We start from the raw sequence: 24,121 nt of genomic DNA on the forward strand, positions 1-24,121 counted from the left end.
ATAACAAAATGTCTTGTTTGTGCATGTCTGTGATGAGCAGATGTAAGGACTCAAAAATTAACAGACCCGTGACAGCAGATGTGATGCATTTTAACACTTTGAATTAAAGCAACTCAAATGTCACAGATGGCATTCATCCCAATTTAAAAGTAGTCCTAATCTCCTCTGTATCCCTACTGGTGTGCCAGTGCACTACTCTTTGTTTGGTTACCTACCCCTTTTGCCGCTCTTTATCTTAGAAAAGGCTTCTGCATCAAATAGGAACATTTTTATTTTAATTATTTTTATTGTATAAAGGATTTATGGTTTGTATGGAAGGTGGTACAGTGGTGTAGTGGTTAGCACTGTCACCTCAGAGTTACAAGGACCTGGGTTTGAAGCCACTAGTCAGTGAGATACTTTTTACTACTTAGAAAGTATTGTGTGCATTGATGAGAAATATTTTTTCATTAGCAATACGACAGACTCGTACTCATCTTTCTTCGGTTCCCCCCTCCCTCTGCCTTCTGTACTCTTTCTGCCTCTCATCCCGTCCATCTCTTCATGTCCCTTTTCTCAGTTATCCACTTAACTCCTCTCCCTCTCTCTCTCTCTCTCTCTCTCTCTCTCTCTCTACCATATCCTTCCACACAGACTAACATAAAAAGATGCACGCACACATACACATACACACAATCCAGGGCTGGTAATGCAGGGTTAATAAGATTGGAGTGCAGCTGATGGTTGTGCACATTCAGGCCAGATTACATTTAATTCAATTGGGTTTCACTCACTAGGCTCCCTACCACTCGTCTCTTCTCGCTCCCTCCCTTTTCTCTTTCTCCTCATTGTCCTCCTCCTGCTTTTGTTGGATCAGAGGTCGTCCAGCCTCACAAAAAGACACTAGTTCACAAAGAAGGTTACAGCATGTGCGCACACACACACACACACACACACACACACACACACACACACATTGCACTTTCATTTAAGAGTTGCTATGAATGCATATGTACACCTGTCCTTGGCCACTTCACTGTCCTCCACTCAAACATGATTCATTATCTTTATTTTACAATGTCAACTCTGCCTTGAACCAGACACGAGGATAGAGCCCACAATTTAAAAAAAGAACATTATAATTCATCAAATGTATAACGTAAGATTCAAATGAAGATTACATTAGACTACTACTAGGCTATTTAATCCCACTATCTATTAACTATAGCAGAGTCTGATTCTGTTGTATATTATGGGAAACTCATCTGACACAGATCCATGCCAGAGGAGACCTTCAAGGATAGGAGTAAGAAGCTCTTTCCAAATTCAAAACCTGACATCATGAGTTCATATGCAAAGTTGAATTCCACTCAGTAGTAAAGTGATTTCAAATCCAGTTGAAAATAAATCACAGTTTTACCTCAGTCTTGTCGAAGTGTCAGGCTGGCTGCAGGGAGCGCTGCCGTTGGCGTGTGATTGTGTGCAATCTATATTATAGACACTGCTGTGATATAAAACAAGACTTCGCTGGAGAACAAACAATATTGTCTGCATCTTTCAGCCATCTGCAGCTTTAAATTCTTCTTTATCCCTTCATTATCTCCTTCCACTGTACAATCAAAAAACGTTGAACCGCATTTCTCTCTTTTTGTCAATGCTGACAATAAGGGCATCTTGTATGTAGAAACTTTACAGGAATTTTCACTTGACAAACCCGACTGGAGGCTCAGTGCTGATATTCAACATGTTAATCAACTGACCCATACAGCATGAGCAGCCTGAGTCTGAGATTCTGGCTGAGTGGGAAGGCCAATCAAACTAAATGTGTAGTATAAGTATAAGTTACCACATACAGGTCACACAGTGTCTGATCTGCTTTTCACTGGGTCCATGGAAATTTAAAAGTGGCACAAACCTGATCGGAAAATAACATCCTGTGGGAATCTGCTATTCTTTAGCAAGTTTGGCAAACTAACAGCCAGTTAGTCCGTCTCATTAGCTTCCACTTTCTGAGTGGAATACAAACATAATGCCAAACGTTTACCGTTCCAAGAGACGGAGATTATAAATTATTTACAGCTGATGGGAAACAAAACTTTTTTAAAAGAGCAGCAAAAATACAGTATATCAGGTCACATCGTCCAGTCAGAAGTGCACCATAGACATTGATCATGTCTGTGCCGGCAATGCAGGCTGTTTCTACAAACACTAATTTATCATCAACAACAAATAAATAAATAAAAATCCACAATTTCCAGTTAGTTATGCTTTTAAGCTTTTAACAGAAAACCTGACATCATCTTGAATTTGTATGCAAACTTCAATTTCACTTAAGATAAAGTTTAGTCCAATTAAAAATAAAACGTGTTATTAACTAAATACAAACAGCATGTGCAGTGTTTTGACTAGTCTGTAAGCTGAGTATTTTATTCCTGGTTATTATTTTACTGTGGACAGCTGTCAGGAGGTAGAGTGGTTGTCTACCAATTGTGGGGTTGGTGGTTTTGAATCCCAGCTCCTCCTGTCCTGTCCTCCTATTTTGAAGTGTCCATGTGTCCTAACTGGCTGACAACGGCAGAAGAGGGCCAATCCCAAGATACAGGAGGTAGAGAAATAAGAAAATAAAGGGGAATACACAAAAAACTAAAAGTTAAAAACAAACAGATTTGAACAAGCTGGAGTGAAAGATGAGGGGAAAGTCAAAGAAGTGAGAAAAAGAAGGTGACGCAGTTTCATAAAAAGAAAAGCAACAAGTCAAGCAGAAAGCAGGGCGAGACAGAAGGAAACGCTCATGTACTCCTGCGTATGTGTTTTTGTCTTCACTCATCTTCTTTTATGTCTCAGTCAGCTCTGTCGTCCTCCTCTTCCCCTCACTAAAGTCAGTTGTCAGAGATATACACACACACAAAGGATATACAGGCATATACAAGCTGGGTACACACACACACACACACACACAGGCGCAGACAAGAGGACTAACACATGTTGAATTCATGAGTAAAACAAGTCTAGAGAACATCAAGCATCTAGCTTCACCCATCCACACACACAAAACATGAGAATGAAAGAAAATAGAGGCAGAGCCGAGCGCACAACTGGACTAACGCAAGACTTTAATCAGGCCTGATAAATGAAATTAAAAATAAAATTCACTGTATGTGAGAGTATCCCTGTTCTCTCCGTCTTTCTCATCACACCTAGCTCTCCTCTTTCAGCACACACAGACCCCCCTCCTGTCTCCTCTCTCACTATCGTTCATTCCCCTGTCCTGACTCAACCCTGTAACTAATGACTCTGGAGGAGTCATTGCCGCACCTGCTGCAGACAAACACACACACACACACACACACACACACACACCGAGAAAAGAGGGGTTAAGAAATAAAAGAAGAGGAGCGAAAATGAGAAGGGAGGCTGCAGAGGGGTTAAATGAAGCAACAACAAAGTAAAAAAAAAAAAAAAAAACACAGAGAAAGAGATGAGGGGAGAAAGGCAGAAGGTGCCAAGGACAAAGTGGAGGGGAGAAAAAGAAAGGGAGAGAAGAAGGGAGGGAGGTGTGAAGTGTCACTGCCAGTGGTACCATCTCACCATCTCACTAATTAGCATTGTGACCTTGGTCCTCAGTAACTGTTATTATACACACAAACATACGTGCACACACACACACACACACAAACACACACAGGATGTGTGTTAAAGCAGCGCCCTGATATGAATTTTAATACATAATGTATTTATATTGCAGTAAGTGTTTCCACAGAGGACGATCAATCTTTTGTAATGGCTTCACTCTCTCTCTCACACACACACACACACAAACACACACACACACACACACACCATCATCATCACACACCTGTGTAAAGTGCATTATAAAAATCTATACTCAATCACTCAACACTCAAAATATTCATAACGCAGTATTTCAAGTTTCTACTGTCTTTATGCTATCGACAAGTTTGAAGGATGACACCAGGTGTTCAGTGGGGATTCCACGGACACACACACAGCAAGAGAGAGCGGGAATAGAGCATCGCGACTGGAAAACGATTTGCAACAACAGGCAAAAGAGAGGAGGGGTACAGCTGTGGCGGTAATCATCTTTCAGGTCAACAGTAATTACCAAGAAGACTGAGGATGCGATACACACACGTGCACACTTTCTCCTCTTAACATCTCAGCTTGCTGTATTTTCGTGTTGTCTCATTTATTTCACAAATAAAACACTACTCCTATCACAAAGTAGATGTCAGTGCAACCTAAGGGTTTAATGGATAAATGTGTTTCGCAGTGAATGCAATTACATACACAGCCAACGGTCCAGTGCAGTTTCAATTGTGCTTTTTGCTCCTGAGAAATACCAGGGAACCCTCAGACCCCTTACACTGAGAGATACACTGATCAGCCACAACATTAAAACCACCTGTCTAATGTTTTACAGGTCCCCCACTGCCACAAGAACAGCTCTGACCCAATCATGCATGAGCTGCAAAGACGATTCATCAGACCAAGCAACCTTCCCTCCACTGCTTCCTGTTCTTATTCCGACTCCACCTCGCCCACTGTACAGGGCTTGCTTCCAGCAGTGGACAGAGGTCAGCATGGGACAGTAACTCTTTCATGGGACTGGACCAGATGTGCTAAACCTCTCTCCGTGCTCACTTCAGTGGCCCTCGGGTGACCGTGACCCTGACTCTTGTTCACCAGTCGTCTTTCTTTAAACCACTTCTGGTAGATATTGACCATTACAGAAAGGCCCTGAAAACCTGCCATCCTGCAGTTTGCCAGTGATCAAAGTCGCTCAGATCCTTACTCCTCCAACGCATCAGCTTCAAGAACTGCCTGCTTACTTGTCTAATATATTCCACCCCTTCACAGGCACCATTGTAATGAGATAATCAATGTTATTCACTTCACCTGTCACCTGGCTGCTTTACATTCTTCTTTTGTAAACTTCTTGCTCTGATTTGAGCCTCCCTCTCTCTCTCCTCCTGTTCCTGCAATGCAGCTTATCCAGGTTGTAAAGTTTGAAAGAGTTACTTTTTGTTTTTTTTAACTTGAACTGATTTGACAGTCGACGCTGTCATCAAACAAAGCCTGACAGTCTCAGCATCAGAGGCTGTCTGATGCTGAGACCCTGGAACCTTTGGCTCCAACCTTTTTAACTGCTGCATGTTTGTTGTTGGAGCTTGACTCTAGCCCTGTCTGACATTTTTTAATGGCTTCACAGACCACATAACGTTTTTCTTATTTATTGTCTACACTGTTGTTGTTTTTGGGCCTTTTAGGATGCAGACGACTCTAATAGAAGTGTAACAGATCAGTTTAATTTCACTCAACATGTTTAACTCACCACTTCACTGTGCAACTTTTTATCTTCTGATCTTTTTGATCTTCTTGAATCACTTTTTTACAGTTTAAATTTTACTTAAAAAGATCACTTTAAATCATAAATCTATATTATTAAATCTGGTATTTGTCTTTTTCTTTATTGTCTGCTCCCTTTTTTTCACAGCATCTTTCAATTCTTGATCAAATAGATCTTTTTCGGACAGAGTGAGAAAATCCCAGGTGTTAACTCACTTTTTTAAGTGTGAATGGAGAGAACACAGAGCTGCCGAATATCATAAGCTTCACATCCACTATTTCCAAAATAATTTACAAGGCAGTAAATGTGTGTTTTATGAACGCTTCTGTAATGCATGTTAACTTTATGAGGCAAGGACATTAGGCTGTAGGACACTCACTACAGCTTCCCTACTTATCTATAAGAGACATTTGAGTTTAAATTTTTAATGCATTTCAGCATTGCAGTCCACCACATGCTTAGAAATGTTTCATATCAGATCAGTACAGCTTCATACGTCCCTTTCTGCAAAGCTCCACTCCCCAAGAAAGAATCAACAGTCACCTTTCTTACATGTCTCGTCTCTAGCTAATCACTTCTTTTCTCTCTACACTGCCTCCCCGCTCCCTTTGGTGGAAAAACTCTCTTGCAAATTAGAACTAAGAACTAAAGTTTCTGTCCCAGCAAACCTACAAAACCCCAGTAGGTCTTAAGAAGATGTAAGAACTCAGATGGCATGAGTTTTCACTTTGACAAATGCGTTTCAGTCAGTTTAATTGGTACTGAATGTGTTAAAACCAAGATTTTGTCAAACCCCAATTAGGCTGCTCATCTTACAAAATGTTAACAGCTCAAGCTGAAAATCCAACATCAGTGTTTTCGAAAACCGAGTTCGTCATCGCACTCGGATTTAGGAAAGCTTGCCGGCACATCAGACGCTCTGTGCATAATTACCGCATGAAACAGTAAGAAGTCTGTGTAATTTCATTCGGAATTGACTCCTTGCCCTCCATCGCATCCCTCTGGAAAACTCAATCTCCAAGGAGTCGAGGGCTCTTCTCTCTTTAATAACAGCTAAACACATCAACGCTGCTCTTCCGAATGCCCCACCAAGCCGTTAGGAACAAAATAAGAGATGGAAGTCTAATGAAAAGAGGTTTAATAGAAGAGCAAGGCAAAGGTGGCTCAGAGGCTTGCTGCTGTTTAATTCAATGGGATGCTCCTGGTGCCTGAAGACTGGCCTATTTTAATTGCACTCCTCTCTCATTTATAAAAGGAAGTATGCAGTGATACAGTCTTAATGAATCTGAAAGCAAGGCAGGCTATTCAGTCTCTTTCTCTCACACGCATAGAAGGATAATGCGATTGTGCTGGTTAGGCCCACATGTTTTGGCATAACACCACTGTCTACAAATGCCAGCTACACACACACACACACACGCACACACACACGCACACACAGACTGAAGAGCAACCTGTGTGTTTTCTTTGGAAGAACAAACACGGTTGTTTGGGCGATTCACTGGTACTGTAGAGTGATGTGATTCATGCTAATATATGCATGTAAAACTGATTTAACGCACTCAGCCCCTCTGTTTTGTACTCTCTTGTATCTCTCTCATGCACACCTTCATGTGCACACAGGCACATCCTCAAGTATTAACACTATATTACCATTTGATAGTGAAATAGAGAGCAGATACAGGAGAAACATAAAACACAGAAGGACTGACCAGAAAATAAAGAATAGGAAGGAATTATCAATGACCCCATCATAACCATTGCCAGTAATCAATAACTTTAATATTAACTCATCATTGACTTGATCCAAGCTACACCTACCACTTTCAAATCAATAAATGTAACAGTATTACTTATTATCTGTTTTATGTGGCTGTTGTCACATTATGACTCCAAATAATCCTCAACCATCATCCCCAAGGTGATTTTAGTCAATGCCTGAGTCTACCTGGGGTATGCAGTATTACATAAAACCCAAACACCTCAACAACAACAAGTAAAACAGAGCAGAGAGAGCGAGGGGAAGAGTGAGGCTTACCTTCGCCATCTGTGCCTGGACTCCGCTGGCTTTGAGCGAGGCCACAGCCTTCTGGGCTGCTGCAGGGCTGTCAAAGTCCACAAAGCCATAGCCTGCAAGACAATCGAGGCAACACAAAGGTAAGCAGGAGTAGGGTGAAGAGAAATAAAATAAAAAAAATAGAAATAGAAATCGAGTCAGTTAATATGGTTCGGAATATTATTGAGCAAATACAGCCGGATGTTAATTTCTGTCAAAAACCCAAACTGTGTTTTGTTTCCAACACTGCATAAATCCAATAAATGTGTCAAAATCAAGTCTGGTCACGTATTTAATGAAAGCTGCTATTTCCCCCATTAAATGTGTTTCAGCACAGAACATCAACAGAATTGGTGTCAAAAGAGTAGCTCTTGCTATCATGTTTATGATACAAAAGATCCTCGTAATGCCTGCACAAGTTTTTAATGACTATAATGGTCTTTCCGTGAACTTCGTAATATTCTCTGCAGATGCGCACATCATTAACATGTGTACCGATTCAGAGCTGAAAGAATCCTTAGCTTTACAAGCAGAATCCACTGACTTTCTCCCGTCTGATGTTAAATATTCTAATGCACTGTACGTGAGCTCATTTCACTCTCTGCACCGCTGACATCGAGACACATCTCTACAGGCAATGCACTGAATATTGTGAAGTGATTCACAATCTTGTTTAAATAAAAAAACAGAAAAAGAAGAAGAAGAACCTCGGTGAGTTTTACTGCGATAAGGATTTTATTAAGCCTTGTGTATGGCTCTGAGTGTGTGTGTGTGTGTGTGTTTGCCTGTGTAGTCCAGTGTATCTGTCAAACTGTTGATGCTCTGGGGGGAGCCAGTTTGGGCCCTACAGGAAGCGCTGAAGGACAAAAGGTCTAACCACACACACACACACACACACACACACACACACACACACATTTCAATCTCAACTTTTCTAAATACACCCCGCTTTACTGGGTCACATGGGTGGGGCTGGAAATAGATGTCAAGCAGACGGAGAGAAACAAAGAAGACAGCCTGTCTGCAGCGTGAGTGACAGTTTGTGTACCAAGGTGTGTGGTACAGTATATGTGAACAAAACTGAGAGACTGTTGATGCAAAGTTGGTTTTGGCTGTGTGTGTGTGTGTGTGTGTGTGTGTGTGTGTGTGTGTGTGTGTGTGTGTGTGTGTACAGTACGTGAGAGGCTAATAAAAAAAAAAGAAAGAGAGGGAGATACTGACACACAAGCAATAAGCCGGAGGCGAAAAATGTTCGAAAAGCACAGCAGTTTGGAAATTCCAGCAATTTTTGAGTGGGCTGCATGTTAACACAGTTAAATGATCCACATTTCAAAAGCTTTACTCATTTCAATCCTAAATGTAAACATGTTGAGAACAAGGGAATACACTTTCACTTTCTCTCTCTTTCTCAGTCACACACACACTCTCACACTCTCTCTCTCTCTCTCTATTCCTACATTCCCAACATCTGTTCCTCTCTGTCTTTTTCAGGATTTTGAGCCATGCTCTGTTTTGCTGATAAGCAGATGATCTTTTATTGTTCAAAGGCAGCAGGCTGCTTTCACAGCAATGTCTGCACTGCACAAACACATTCATATAGTTGCTAATGAGAAACTCATAACTTAGCCAAAATAGGCTGAGATAAACACCCATGCAAGTTCTCACTGTAGTCTGTGGACATAGTGTGCACACATTAACGACTATGACAAACTCAGGTCCACACAGATATCCACAGAACGCAGATTGATTTTACAGTCACACACACATGCACTAAGACTGTTTACTGAACTTTATCTATGCATATGTTGAACTTAATAAAAATGCACATACAGTTGCAGCTAGCCTGGCAAAAAAGGGTTTAATTTTATTTTTTTATTTTTGTAGAGTTCCAAATCTCACATATTACTACTTCAACAAATGGCTGTTTGTTTAACAATGGACTCATGCAATTAGTGGGAAAATCAAAATCAAAACACAGCTCACAATTGATAATTCTGTCACTACTAACATCAAAAAAAAGAGGTTACCTAAAAATAATGAGCAGCATGTAGGTTTCTAATGTCACAAAGCTTTATCAGAGCAGGACAGACCATTGATGTCTGTCAACCTCTACACAACTCAAATTATATGTACAGTAGCATAAAGCTTCTAGACAGCAGCAGTTTTGTTGAGTAGTTTATTTAATAATTTCCTCATGTGTAATAATTAAGCACAAAATTCACTATGGGTTATTTTATTTCTGTGTTATGAGGGCAGTAGGGGGTCTGAGTGAATTCCTTCTTACTATTATTAACCTGTGGACTTAATCAATTATCTAGATCCATCACATACTTGACAAATACAATTTACAGTCTGTTGTTTGCAGTAGTGTGAGACACAATTAGGTGTATTTAGTTAGATGAAACGCTGGAAGTAAATATATATAATAATATAAGAATAGTATTTTCATTTATTGTGAATAATTAGTCTTTTTTTTTTTTAGAGTAGAGTAAGGAAATAGTCATAAAATGCACACACACAGCACCATGGGGTGATAGGTGCTAATAGGAATTTCTGATATCCACACAGCTCTCAGGTAGCTGGCAGATTGTGCCAGTTTACCTCCATCAAACTCGAGGTTTGAGACTTTAATCTTCAGTGTAACCACTTCTTGGAGCTGCTCTGTTTACAGTGATTTACAGATGAATTATGAAAGCTCATTTTCAAACATGTCCTTAGTATTACTGTACCAGAAAATTGAGTCCAAGTCTCGGGAGCCTTGTACATGCTCTCTAAATAAAATATTGAGTTGTTGGCATGTAATCTAGCTTCACCCTGCATATTTGAATAAGTCCTTACATCTGTATGTGTTGAGTTTCCACTTGTGGTGAAAACATCACACCTATACGTCAGACAGTATTCACCGTTTCAGTGACACTAATGCTAGGGACGCTGTTTATTTAAGCCCTTACCTCATTCACTCTCAAGGAGAGATCTGTTTATTCTGAAAATACATGCCCCCCTTTCCCTCCTCTCCAGGTTAGAGGTCAGCTATCAGCGACAGGGCAAAGCCTTGCTGCGGGTATGGGTTCACTGTCTTGCTCAAGGACACTTCAGATGGGAGGAAGCTTGTTGAGTCTGCGAGTAGATGTGTGCCTTCCAATCCGACGGACAGTTTGCAAAATCACTTCACCGTACTTCTGGCCAACATGTAATTTGTACATTTTCATATAACCTTTGCACTAAATCACCACCCTCTTTGGTTCAATAAAAACTCTCATCTTATGTGAATGTAAATGATAGCTCTCCAGGGCAGGATGATAAGGATATTTTCAGAGAATGAAAGAATGAAAATAATATCTCTGAATTATATAATCCTTCTCATTTGTGCCCTGTCCCTCCCATCTGTGGCCTTCTGATGAGGCTGAGATGAAAATTCATTTTGCTCAGTCAGGCCTGACAAATGTTCCACTCATGAATGGGGGGGGGGGCATTTTATTATGAAACACACTCACACATGAACACATCCCAAGCTTCCATCTAATCTCCTGAGCTCTCAGAGTTCCTGGCCTTGGGCCATTATAGCGGGCTAACCGAGTACAGAGGGAGCAGGAGAGAGGCGGAGCAAAGGAGGAATGGGGGTGACGCACTGAGTTGGGGGGAGAGGGATAGAGTGTCACACACACACACACACACACACACACACAGAGAGAGCAAGAATGAGATGAGCAACCAAAGAGGAAGGGAGGGAGGGAGGCGGAGAACAGGCAGGAGACATGGAGACAGTGAGAGGGAGGGCGCTTGTCTTTGGGAAATGGAAATCCTTTACAAACTGAAGTGGTTTCCTGTCCGTTCCTTCCTCTATCCTGTGCTGTGTGCCCTCTTCCTCCCCCAGAGCTCCCACGCTGCTAACTAGAAAACTGTCAGTGTATTTAACACTGAGCTTGGCGCAAAGTAGCACTTTATAAAGAAAAATTGTTATATTACTTCAGAGAACAAAGACGTTTGATTTCTTTGTTCGCTGAGATGACAACGATTTTAAGAGTACGAGCGCTATCCTAATCCTCAGGACATATGTGTGCACCACAAATTCATCCGTTAACATGTTGGTTCAGAGAGAAACTGTTCAAAGACGAAGAAGCATATATTTCCCAATCAATGCAATCATAAAGCATCAGAGAAATTCAAAGTCCACGGTATTCACACGACAACAGCAGTATGGAAACTGATCTCTGCAGACCTTTTATTTATTCACCTGTCTCTTTGTCTAGATCCCTCCTCTCCTCTACCTCTCGGTCTGAAAAAAGATTCCTGAGAACAAGAGGCTGTCTGCTAAATCACCAGTCTGAAAGGATCCCCTTCCTTTTCTGTCAGGCCCAGGTTACACCTCCTCCCTCTACCTCCCCGAGTCTCCTCCCATCCATCCTTCCCTTTCCAAGAGAACTCTTTGTGCCAATTTGTACTCTCTTAGTCACGCTAAGCACTTATCTTGTCCCCACTGAATGCCTCTGCAATCAAACCAACACTTATCCGGTTGTAAAGCATTCTAATGGCCGACTGATAATGAAACTCCTTCATTGTGAGATAACAGCTGGCTAAGAGATGCATGAAGTTTACTGTACATCACCAGCAGTGGATTTGCTGATGGGAGCCACAGCCTGTATAAATCCCCTATTTCAAAACTCTTTTCATTAGGTCACTGTCTGAATTATATCTACACCACATCACACATCCAATAGTTTCAAACACTTTTGACTTGGCTTTTATCTCACAAAGTTACACCGTGTACGCTCTTAACATACAGCACACATTCTGTTGGAGTGGCATCGGCCAGGGGTAGAGCCACCTCACAAACCGTCTTACTGTACTATATATCTAAATGCTTGCTCTGTATCCATGTGAGTCTACAAAACACACCACCCCCCAGCCTCATTATGGAGATGGGGATGTGGGTAGTGAGGAAACATGTCACCCAGTGCAATGGTGTGGCTCATCGAGGTGTTAATACTTATTAAGCACAGAATGAGTTAACTGTTATGTGTTTGGAACTATTTAAGTGTTAAGTACATACAGTAAACTGGCTTTTCACATTCAATTTGATACTCTGTAAAATAGTTATTATTTTCATCAAAGTCATAATAAGCAAACAAACATGAACACGAGGCTGCACTGAAACCAAATTTTCGATTAACCCTAATAAAAATGAATTAATGAGAAGAGAAAATGGAAGAATAACTTAGAATTAATATCACTGGGTTTATAGAATATTCCACCTTCCCCTTGGTTATCCTGTAATGATATCAAGACAGACATTTCAATATGCTTTCAGAGCTCAAAGCCATATTTGATTATGTGATGCTAAGGATGAGTCTGTAAGATTTACAAAGCTGCCCAATTAGAAAGATCCGTGATAATAACTGCAGTCAAATTGTTTTCGGGGGGAGATTCGGTGAAGGTTGGTTTTCCCATTACAAAGTTAAAGCAGTGGGGACTGCAATCATTTACTCCAAATATTTTATTCAAAGTAATCAGTGGTAGAGTGTGCATTACCATCTCTACCATCAGGATCAATCAGACCAAGTTTCCCTTCACCTGCACATATTGGAGCTGATGCGCTGATTACAGGGCATTTGTGCTGTTGTCCTAAACCATGTCAGGATACCTTTGAGGAGGAGGCAGATGAGCGGCAATCATGCTGAACACATGCTCATGTGTGCCTCTTCAGAAGCAGACAACTACAATCATATTGATTACTGCTTTGTTCAGGCCACTCCAACAATCTAGCAGACCCTCGTCGGAGGACACTCGAGTGAGTCTCACTCACCGCAGAGACTATTTGAAACACATTGTGGCAATTGTATGGTGTTCTCCATTTTGATTTGGCCAATGACAGCAATATCAACATCTTATTCTCAAAAGCCGCTTAACTGCTTGAGTGCTGTCTCATTATGGTGAAATCCTGAAATCATCATCGCGGAGGAATAAAACAAAACAGAGGTACTTCAGCAGTTCAGATTGATTAAACGGCGGCATGGTCATTACGGAGGTCAATGTTGTTTTGGTGTGTTGTGCACTGTGAAGAAACACACCCGTAACACATAGACACACACTAGTCTAATGCCAACGCGTGACTTTTGTGCACTAGCACACAGGGTGGCTCACACACAGGCTGAAGCAATTTGTTTTAATTTGATGTCACACTGTGTGTTGACAGACATTTTAGGCCTTTGTGAAAACCTTTAGGTGCTGATTAATTGGGGATGAAAAAAAAAAAAAACAAGAGGAAGGGATATAAAAAACAGAAAACCACTCCCCACAGTGCACTGATTGGTCTGCCTTTAAGCTGCCAAGTTCAATCAATGCTCAAATGATGTTTTCCAGACTCAAATCAAAATCTGAGCTTGTGAAGTACAGGTTAGACTTTGCAGTGCAGGATAAACACTACTGGATAAAGTCAATGGATTCCCACTCACCTTTGCACTGATTGGTGTTCTTGTCCAAGATGGCCTTCGTTGACACAATCTTACCATATCTGTAAGAAACAACAATGAAACATTATGATTAGCCTAATGGTTTGCTGTTGTTGACATCTGTGGCAATGCTGGTTGTAATTTGAATCAAAGATATTGTTAGTCGTGGCTCTGGCAGCGTCTGATTCCTGGTTCACCACTTTGCTCAGAATTGAAATATAAGCCTGACGATGCGATCCAGCTAATCAGTGGCTTGCCATGACGTTCATGGCCCCTGACGTTTCATCTACCGCCACCATGTGTTTCATTTTTGCGGTTTTGATTGAAGTGTCTCAACGACACTGCACTCCAACTACTGAGTGGCTTGCACTGAACTTTGGTACAAACATTTATGGTCCCCTATAAAACAACTCGTTAATTACATGAACATCTAACTGTGTGTGTCCACTGCAACAAATGTCCCTTGAACTTTGTGAAGAACTCACAGTTCCTGTGTTTCCACCTGACAAATCAGAGTGTGATTCTGAGCTGTCTAATTAGCTTAATCTTCTGTGGCTTCGGTCCTGCTATGCAAACACATAGTACAATGTACTGGAGGAAGATTTACCCCTGGGAAAGTCCCTGGACAGTGGTTCATCTGAAACTGAAGGCAATTGAATTTAATCAAAGAATCGAAATATCTCAACGATTTCATCTGACAAAAAAAATGTAATTTCTTTCAGTTTGAAATTAGAGAGTTTCAAATTATCTGTGCATCATGTTCTTTTCATCAAAACTGTTTTTTCACTGATTGCATATACAGTAATTTGCTTTTGTTGAATCAATGTGCAGGCAGTTGTTTGATTTGTACAAAAGCATTTTCAACAGAGTCGGCTTATGTTTAGCAAATGTTCACATGCTACGAGTAAAACAGTGAACACGGTCAACTTAGTGCTGTATGTTAGCACTACCGGTACCGGTACAAGCTTTTAACCCAACTCACCACTGTAGCCTCCTCGTCTTAATTTACATTTTTATGATGTGGTTACGTGAAAAAAAATGTATATCAAACTCTGAGAAATGTAACCCCTGGAGAAAAGACACTAAAAACGACACTCAACACTGAACAAAAAAATGATCCTGCCACTGCTTCTTGGGGGGGTCCATGAGAGATTTCACCTTATCGTGCTTACATTTTCTGTCTGTGCTTCTATCTTTCCATTCTGTCCTCATCTGTTTCAAAATCCAACCTCGGGCCTCAGAACACAGCCAGTACTGTCTCATAAATGATGGTAATAACCAGACAGCTGTATGGCACCTAATCCACTAGAAGGCCCCATGAAAAAGAAGGACAACCTCCATACCTCTTTCTATCTGTTCTCCCTGCCAACTTTTAAAGCCTGCTGTCCATTTTGCTACCTTGCTTTTTCCCATGTTTGACACCACTGCCTCTCTCTCTGTCTCCTTCCTTTATTCTTATTCTTCTTTCTCACCACAATCCCACTTCTATTCTTCAGCTCTCGGTTCTCAAAAATAAGTTAATAACGTTTCTTATCGGCTTTGTCTTCCAGTCTTCCTGGAAAGAGTGGAATAAGCAGCATAAAAAAATAAATAAAACTGAGAAAGAAGCTGAAAAGGTATGAGGAGAGCCATGGGAGGAAGAAGTAGAGAGAAAGCTTGCATCGCTGAGATCAGTCTGGATCACTGCCTGGTTCTGGCGATGAGACTTTTTAATTAATGTCTTAACACTGCTCCACAATGACTGACTGGCTGGCTGAGTGACTATCAAACAGACTGACAGATTGACTGGCTCGCTGACTGGCTGATGGCCTGAGGTGAGGGATGGAAGTGTATTCCCTCTTCCCTGGAAAAAAAAAAGAGAGCGAGAGACTCTGCAAGGAAGGAGACAAAAAAATGATAGAGGAACCAGGCAAAGATACAACGCAGGAGGTTATGAACAGAGAGGGTGAAAAAAAACAAAGCAAGGGGAGGGTGGGAGGGACTCTGAGGAATGAGAAATAGATGAGGAGAGGGAGAGCAGTCAGTCAAAAGATAAAAAGAGACATTGAAGGCGAAGAGGAAGCGAGGTAGTCAGGCAGCGATGGAGAGATAGTAAGAGGTGTTTAATAAAGAAGAGATCATTTAGTTGTCACCATCAGGAGAGTCTCTGTCAGCCAACTGCTTCCGTCAGTGAGAAGAAGAGAACAGAGACCAGCTCGCCTGACAGCCTCGCATCAAACTCTATTGGGACAGGAGACTTTAGAAATAAAGGCAGAAAAAAGACTTTAAAAAGCTGCTATCACACATAACACGACAGCTGAGTAGCTTATGATCTCCAAATTGGTGGGGAGAAAACCACTCCTTTTTTATCCAGAACAATGCACAATCTTCACACATTCTGCTGCAATTTAAGATATTCTGAGGGTATTTATAAATCCACAAACTGGGACAAGCTGAAGTCAAATGTAATGTTTATCTGGGATTTTTTTTTTTTCTTTCGCTTGTGATAAACAGGGCTTCTGGCCTGTGGTTCAGGGACCAATTCAACGGTGGCAGACGCGAAAAACAAGACAGGACTAATCACCCACACTTCTTCACGAAGAAAAAAAAAAACGTGCAGCAGATGCAAACACGCTGCAGACGCAAGGCAGCATCGCAGATCAAAAACACCGAAGTGGTAAATCACACACGTTGCACACACGCCATCTGGCACTAACCAGCTCTTTGTTGACTTCTGCCTCTGTGCGATTCAAACCTGAGCGCGTGCGTATCAGTGTAAACACCTAGAGTGCGTGTGCGAGTGCATGTGCCTGGACACATTTGAGCATACAAATGTTTGTGTGGGTGAAAGTCAGTTGCAGTTGCGAGTTTCTGCGGAGTGAATATGAATGCGTGACAAAGATCTTATGCGCCGTCTGTGTTTTGGCAGGTTGATCTTCCCAGCAGAAAAGCGAAACACTTCCAAACTCTGTTTGTACATTGTTTGTGTGTGTGTGTGTGTGTGTGTGTGTGTGTGTGTGTGTGTGTGTAAAAAAGAAAGAAAGGAAAAGAGAAAGTGAGAGGGGGGAGAGCAGAAGAGAAAGACATCTAGCTTGACACATTATGAAACTTTGAAGAAATGTGCTCACAGTTGCCGGTTTCACAAACTGAAAAACAAATACAGCGTATGTATGTTTAATGCGTGGCTGCATTTGTGTGTGTTATTATCATGACATACAAGTATAAATCCACCTGTTCCTTCTCTAGTAACACAGTTTAGCTGCACTGAAAAGCAAAAGAAGAGTAGGAGGAGAAGAGGCAGGGAGAGGAGAGCTGGATGACGCCATGGCCCTAGGGAAATGTCAAATTACAACAACACAGCGCCATCCAAAATGGTGTCTCACTCTGGACTTGACTCAGTGCTAAAATTCCATTTTATCCAAACAGCTGAAACAATGTGCTATTGTGGTGAAGAAATGCAGTATTGATAATAGATCAGATGACGAAGTAAGGCAGTTGGGTAAAGCATGAACTAAGAGGAGAAGAACGTGCAGAATATCTTCTTCCAACTGGAAGGTTTTCATTGATTCCAGCAGAAGCCTGGTGCTAGTCGAAATAACGCTGACCTCTACTTCACCCAGTGGCAGTGACACAGGAGACGCTGCTAAAAACTTAGCACAAATATTTAAAAACTACAGAAAGAGGGCTCAGTGGCGCCCCGTGGAAAAAGTTCGTAATTCTGTGTAACAAAACAGTTTTCAGTGTCTCTTCCTACACATAGAAATCGGTTAAAGGTTGTTCCTTATGTACAGTCTGACTGAAAAAAAAACTAAAGATGCAGGAATTATTTCATACCCATCACTAACCCTTTTGCTGATTAGCTACATTTGTTCTGTATGTATAAAATGTGGGGACAAAGGCTTTGGGAATGATGGTGAAGTTAAAGAAATTAACTAAAGCTGTTGAGGAAAAATGGTACAGTCAGTGTATAGATTCCTGTTGCATCATCATACCACTGTCAGCCACCAATCCCATTAGACCCCCAGTATTTATTTCCTGTTGTGTGAATTGCATAACTGCTACCCAATAAACCAAAATAGATTAAATTAAATCCATTCTTTGGTGGAGGATTTGATTATAATGGTTAATATTTTTAACTACTGAGATAAAGGCTACAACACTGCACTCATTTAACAGCTCTGTGTATTTTAGAATAGGCTTTATAAAGCAATTAAAACAAAACAAACGGCAACAAAGAATCTTGAAATTAGCCCAAAACCTACAGATATCCACCTGATGACAACACTTTCTATTGAAAGAAATCTTTACACATGAACAATGTTAATGTTTTAAGACAAGAAGGTTTACTGATAAAATCAAGAGGTCGGCTACTGTCTTATATTTTGTCTCTGTAGCATATGATTTAAACTACTCACCAGGACTTGGTGGCGAATGTACAAATCTCTGTTTTCACTGTGAGTTCAATGCTACCAAACCCCACGAAATAGTAGTAAAAGCATGAGAGGAAAGCCTTCACTCTGCTGGGTTCATGTAGAGTAGGCTGACAGTCTGACTTACAGTATGACAAGACTTTTAGGATAGGGTATAGTACGTGTTTTCCTCAACACATGGAGGATTTGTATATTGTAACCAAGAGTTACAATATACAAAGAACGGTGAGACCACTGAAGCTGACAGTGTTTTTCTAGGCCAAGGAGGATTGTCAATACAAAACTTAGTGCACCAAATTTTAGCAGGCTTGACTAAATCTGTGTGAAACGTCCTTCTTTCTGTATGTGTGTGTCTTTGTGTGTGTGCGTGCGAGCATTAATGGCAGTCCTCAGAGAGCCCTATAACATATTGTTTTATTCCTTTTATTCAAAACTGTCAGCCTGTGGATGCTCACATTTTAATGTCTAATGAACCACAGTTCTTATTCACATACAAATTATTTCTACATCTGTCAGTATATATGTGGCCATTATATACAGTACATTTGATGCTTATGTGTGTTGTGTATGAGGCTCTGTGTGTGTTTGAGAGTGTGCATTTACGAGACTACAGATACAGGTTGGTCTCTGTGTGTGGTATCTCCTAATTGGGGATCCGATAGGGCTGTCTTGTCTCTTGCATTTCCTTCATTTCCCCCCCCTCTCTGCCAGTTAGACTCAAACAGACAAACACAGAGGGAGGACTGAGAGAGTGCAGTGCTTCAGAAGTCTTCAAATTTATTCCCCATATGAAGTTTAACAACTTCAGGCACTAAGAAATGAAGTCTTGGAGTGTTTCCATGATGAAAAGGCAATGTGCCGTAAATTTAGAAGGCTCAATGTCACTGAAACATTAAGTTTATCTGCTAAAAGGACTTTTCATAAAGTTTGAATCAGGAGCCCTAAGGCACTTTAATTTTGCGGTGCATTTATGAATTGGAATTATAGCAGTAGTGTAACAGTGGGTAAACTACTGTAACCACAATTGTATGGGTATCATGAAGCACTAAAAGTAATTTTTAATGAATAGATTTTTCGTCAAATAAGGTGTAATAACACAGAGGTGCTGGCAAAAGAACATGGCTATTGACGCTATGTTCGGATTATACCAGAAAACCTTAATAATAGATGGAAAAAAGATAATGGAGATAAATCTTGTGCAAAAAAAAAAATATAATTAAAGTGTTGACTTAATTGTACATATGAAAAGTAAAAGAAATAGCTGGTTAACAGATGGAAAAAAAGCAAGAGAGCACTTCTAATGAAACAGACCGGCAGCTTTATTGTGATAATTTGCTATTGATTTGGACTCGGTCGCAATTGCTTGAAATCTTCCTTAAGAAACTTGTGCATTAAAAAATACTTCAGAGGGGATAAACTACGCCTTCCAGTAGACCAGACGAGACATATGACTGACACTGTGCTGCCCTGAAAGGCAACTAATTAGACGTCAGGTGACACAGGTGATGATGTATAAAGAGTGCAGAGGGTGAAATCAAATTTAAAGCAATTCACCTTCCCATGGCATTCCAGTCATATTGTATTCACAACAATGGAATGGATAGGATGAACAGGTCGCAGTGACCATGACCTCTGACCTTCAACTACCAAATCAAACCACTCCATCCTTACATCCCAATGTAGATTTCTGCCAAATGTCTTCAAGGTATTCTTGTAATCCTGCATTAGGTATAGTACAGATGTAGCCTGTGATCGACAACATCTAATCAGCTCGTCTTTCAGTCCAAGTGCACATTTGTGCCAGATTTGAAGAAATTCCTTCTTTCTCTGACTCATTGAACCCAAACAGCAACGTTTCCCAAACCTGACAAACATCACTTATTTATGCTGTGTGGAGCTCTCTGCGTTTGATCGACATGCACGTCACTCTCCAGTTAGTTTTGTTGCACCTGCAAAGGTTGGACAAATAACACTTATCATTTTTAGCAGTGAATGGAGTTGGTGATTCATGCAATAAGCAGCCTCGCTAAGGCCACCTGCAGCAGAGGACTAATCACCTAGAATATGTGAAAATACCTGTGTGGGTGTGCAGGACCTTTCATTTAGTGTAATTAAAAATGGTTAGGTTTTTTTTTTTTTTTTTTTTTTGTAAGTCACATTATCATTTCATTCGCCCTTTTAACAAAAGGAAAGATAAATGTACAACTCCACAGCATCCAAGCAAACTCAGCCAGGTGATGGTAATAGTGTGATATGAAACTGAATGGACTGAGATTGTTATGAAAAAGGATTGTTTCAGAGATTAACACAGTTTTGTCAGTCATGGACTAATGCAGAATAACAAGTGCAGCACAGTGCATATCGAACTATAGTACCCTGTTCATTGTAACTGTATCGTTCTTTTCTATTTTGTCATTTTCCCATTGACAAGTACCTATTTTATTTGTAACATGTCACCATATTTAATAGCTATTAGTTGAATTTATTCTTGTCTCCATAGTTTTGCTTAAGATAACTAAAGATGGAATCTGTCTTTAAAGTATTAAGTAATGCATTTGATGACAGAGGGATCTTTAAAGTGTTCAGTTTCTTATCAATCAATAGCTACTAAAGCATCGAAGACATTAATGTAAAGCTTTAAAATTTCACATTCTGCAGAGTTTAGAGAAAAATCAAACTTCTCATAAAGATATTATAACTGCTTATTAATGAGACAGTGTAAAGTCATTCAGTGTTTCAATTTCCTCTCAAGTCTTTTATGTTGTGATTTCTTCTGACTAATAAAAGCTTCTCTGACCTTGTAGTTAAATGAATGGATGGATGGATGGATGGATAGATAGATAGATACAGTAGCAAGAAAAAGTATGTGAACCAATGGTGGTTTTCTGCTTTAATTTGTTATAAAACATTATCTGATCTTCATCTAAGGCAAGAGTATTAACAAATATGATGTGCCTAAAATAATACCTAACTAACACAAAAAAAAAACATTCTGACTCAAAAACACTAACTAGAGTCAGGTGCTAGCATACCTGGAGTTTGGAGGTGTAGAATAGAGTTACTAGCTGATAAAAACACTCAATACAAGAAAAATCTGAATTGTTTTTGTGTTATTATTTTAAGGCACATTATATTTGTTAATACTCTTGACTTAAATGTAGATCAGGGCACATTTTATGACAAATTAATGCAGAAAACAAATTAATTTCAATTTCATTTTTCTTGCTACTGTAGATAGATAGTGAGTGAATCAGTGGTGAAAGACAAAGACAACAAGTGTGACTGAAAGCTGGTAAGCGAGGGAGTGAGAAATTGCCCTTGTGCTCTGCTTTAGATTCTGCTCACGTTCTGCTCTGTCCCCAGACGTTAAAAGTGTGTCCATAGTTTGGCCAACCGGGGGAGTGATTGGAAATGTCAGCTGACAACAGCACTTTTCACTGACACTCTGAGAACTGGCACAGAGACAGAGCGAGGCATGGAGGGAGGGGGACTGAGAGAGGGGGACAGAGAGGAGAGGAAGGAGGAAACAACGATGACAGAACAGGAAGGGAGAGGATGGTGCTGCTGGGCGGATTGGCACACAAGAAAGCCGTGCTTGGTAACAATGAGGATGAGGATGACACTGAGTTGAAAGAGCACTTGTGTATTTTTGTGTGTCAGTGTCAAGGGACCGTCCTTCCGTTATTCAATGTTAACTGTGCGCATGAATGAAATGCCTGTTTACGTGTGCACGTGCATGCGTGCATGTCATGCCAGTGAGTGACGGGAAAATGGCACTCAGTCTATTTCCAAAAGCTGAAGAGAGTTGAAAACCCACGACTGCCACCCAAGAGCACACACAGGACCAGTGCCCCACTGACCTTTCTTAAATGTTACTTGGCACACTGACTGGGCCTCTAATGAAACTTTTATTGGCCCCCATTTTTCACCCTGTTTCTCCAGAATGCCTCCAGGGCTAAGCTGAAATACAACAGGCTTGAACTGCAGCTGACACACAGAAGGAGGAGGTATGGTGCATCCGTGTGTGTCTTATATCTTCTCCACATTTTATTCTTTATCAGTGAACGAATTAGACATTTTGATGAGTCAATTTAAAACTCGTACCTGCAGAATATGCAGCTCTATACACAATATAATCTCCAAATATATTTGATAACATCAGGTAATAGCGGAAGGCAAACAAGATTTTCTCTCAGAGGGCTTGTTTATTGGTTGTGTTGCATTACATGTTGATTCTTTCCACAATGGGACATTGAGGTAGAAGAAATACCAAACTCTATTTAGTCCTGTGTCCAGCTATAGATTCACCACATTAGTCACGTTACAGCAGACCAGAGATAATTGAGTAACCACATCATCTAAGTTATTATCAACAAGAACAAATGCACTCAACTACATTTCTGTGCTGGTAGAACCACAGGAAACTAGTGATGCAGCTTCAGTTTGTGCTCAGTAAGTAGCTGCTGCAATGAATGAGTCAGCTTGGAGCTGGTAGTGCAGGAGCTGATTGGGAGAGACCAGAAAAGTGCAGTCCAGACATTCCCAGGACCATGTAGAGTCCACACTGTCAATGTTAGCTTCACACAAGTGGAAAAGGTAGAGAGAGCAGCTGTGATTAATAATAAGACTACAGAGACTGAGAGATATGCCACACAGAGTGTCTCACAGTGTTTGAAAATCAGGGGTTTGAAACCTCTGCCAACAAACAGAAGGATGTGTGTGTGTGTGTGTGTGTGTGTGTGTGTGTGGGTGTAGGTGACCCTGTGCAGAGGGAGCGGATGGGTTAGGCCCTGTTGGGTTGTGTTTTTTCCTCTGAGGAAGCACAGGGGAGGGACACAGAGGTCAAGAGCAAAATGTTGATACTCATTAGAAGCTGCTGTTGGACTCACGCAAAACTAATTAGCACAAGCAGAAGTGAACTGTGCAGGAATGAACCCTGCTACAGTGACGGACGCTGTCTGGTGCATTTGCCGAGTGATGCAAAGTCAGATTTGGTAGAATAGAATAGAAAAGAATAGGACTCACGGCTGGCAGAGTTTGATGAGGTCCTGGTCGGTGGTGGCAGGTGGCAGGCCTCTGATGTAGAGGTTGGTCTTACTGAGTTGCTCCACTAGTCCTCCTCCTTGACCTCCACCTCCACCACCTCCTCCTCCTGTTGTGCCTGGGCTGGGCGGAGCCATGGGTGGAGGGGGAGGGGCATATGACTGCTATGGAGACAGAGAAGAGAGAGAAGGGAAGATCACTTCAAGGTCACAACACAACATTTTGCCCCATTTTTCCCAGAAAGGCCTTTTCAAGCTCTGTTCCTCAGTCCTATCCGATACACCAAACATCTTCCTACCAGCCTCGCATCACTTTGAATAATCTCTTCCCGCATCAAGTGCCACCACAATAACTTGGTTCAACAGGAAGCACATCAAATAAAGGAAGCAGGATATGTGTAATTAGTAGTGCTTCTGATGATCATGGTACTGAGTTTAACTAGAGGAGCTTTTAGCAATAATAATCACAAGCTGTGCTTTAATGGCTTTGCAATAAACATCGCTTCTAAGACGGTGTCATCATCGCGAGTGTACACCACAGACATGACCACAGATAAATCAGTGAACTGTAAGAGCAACAGGAATTGTCTAGACAGGTAATTTAGAAAACTGAATCTTATAATCTCATCATTTAATTTGTTTTCAGGCTCAAGCAGGCTTGAATCAAACAGAGAACAGACTAATATGATCCGAGAACAACCTGGATCATATTGCATTTTCTTTATGAGCGGTCTCGATACTTGCTACTACGTCTTTAACCAGAAACCCAGTCAACCAGCGTTTAATTCAGGCTTGGGCCCTTTATCATTCCTAACTTG

At 40.9% G+C, this 24,121-nt stretch overlaps 1 protein-coding gene across 5 annotated transcripts in view; it reads right to left on the reverse strand.

Moving 5' to 3' along the window:
- LOC113170429 (RNA-binding motif, single-stranded-interacting protein 3) overlaps positions 1-24,121 on the reverse strand; it is a 96,996-nt gene that overhangs the window by 45,677 nt on the left and 27,198 nt on the right. For 4 of the 5 annotated variants that reach the window (XM_026372523.1, XM_026372522.1, XM_026372521.1 and 1 more), the window contains 3 exons: positions 23,287-23,468; positions 13,856-13,914; positions 7,386-7,477 (listed from right to left, as the gene is read on the reverse strand). In XM_026372523.1, the coding sequence (XP_026228308.1) occupies positions 7,386-7,477; positions 13,856-13,914; positions 23,287-23,468 (333 nt within the window). The remainder of the gene's footprint in view (positions 1-7,385; positions 7,478-13,855; positions 13,915-23,286; positions 23,469-24,121) is intronic. The other variant, XM_026372524.1, reaches the window with a different exon arrangement.

This window comes from Anabas testudineus, chromosome 16 (genome assembly GCF_900324465.2).
Source record: "Anabas testudineus chromosome 16, fAnaTes1.2, whole genome shotgun sequence".
Classification (NCBI taxonomy): domain Eukaryota; kingdom Metazoa; phylum Chordata; class Actinopteri; order Anabantiformes; family Anabantidae; genus Anabas; species Anabas testudineus.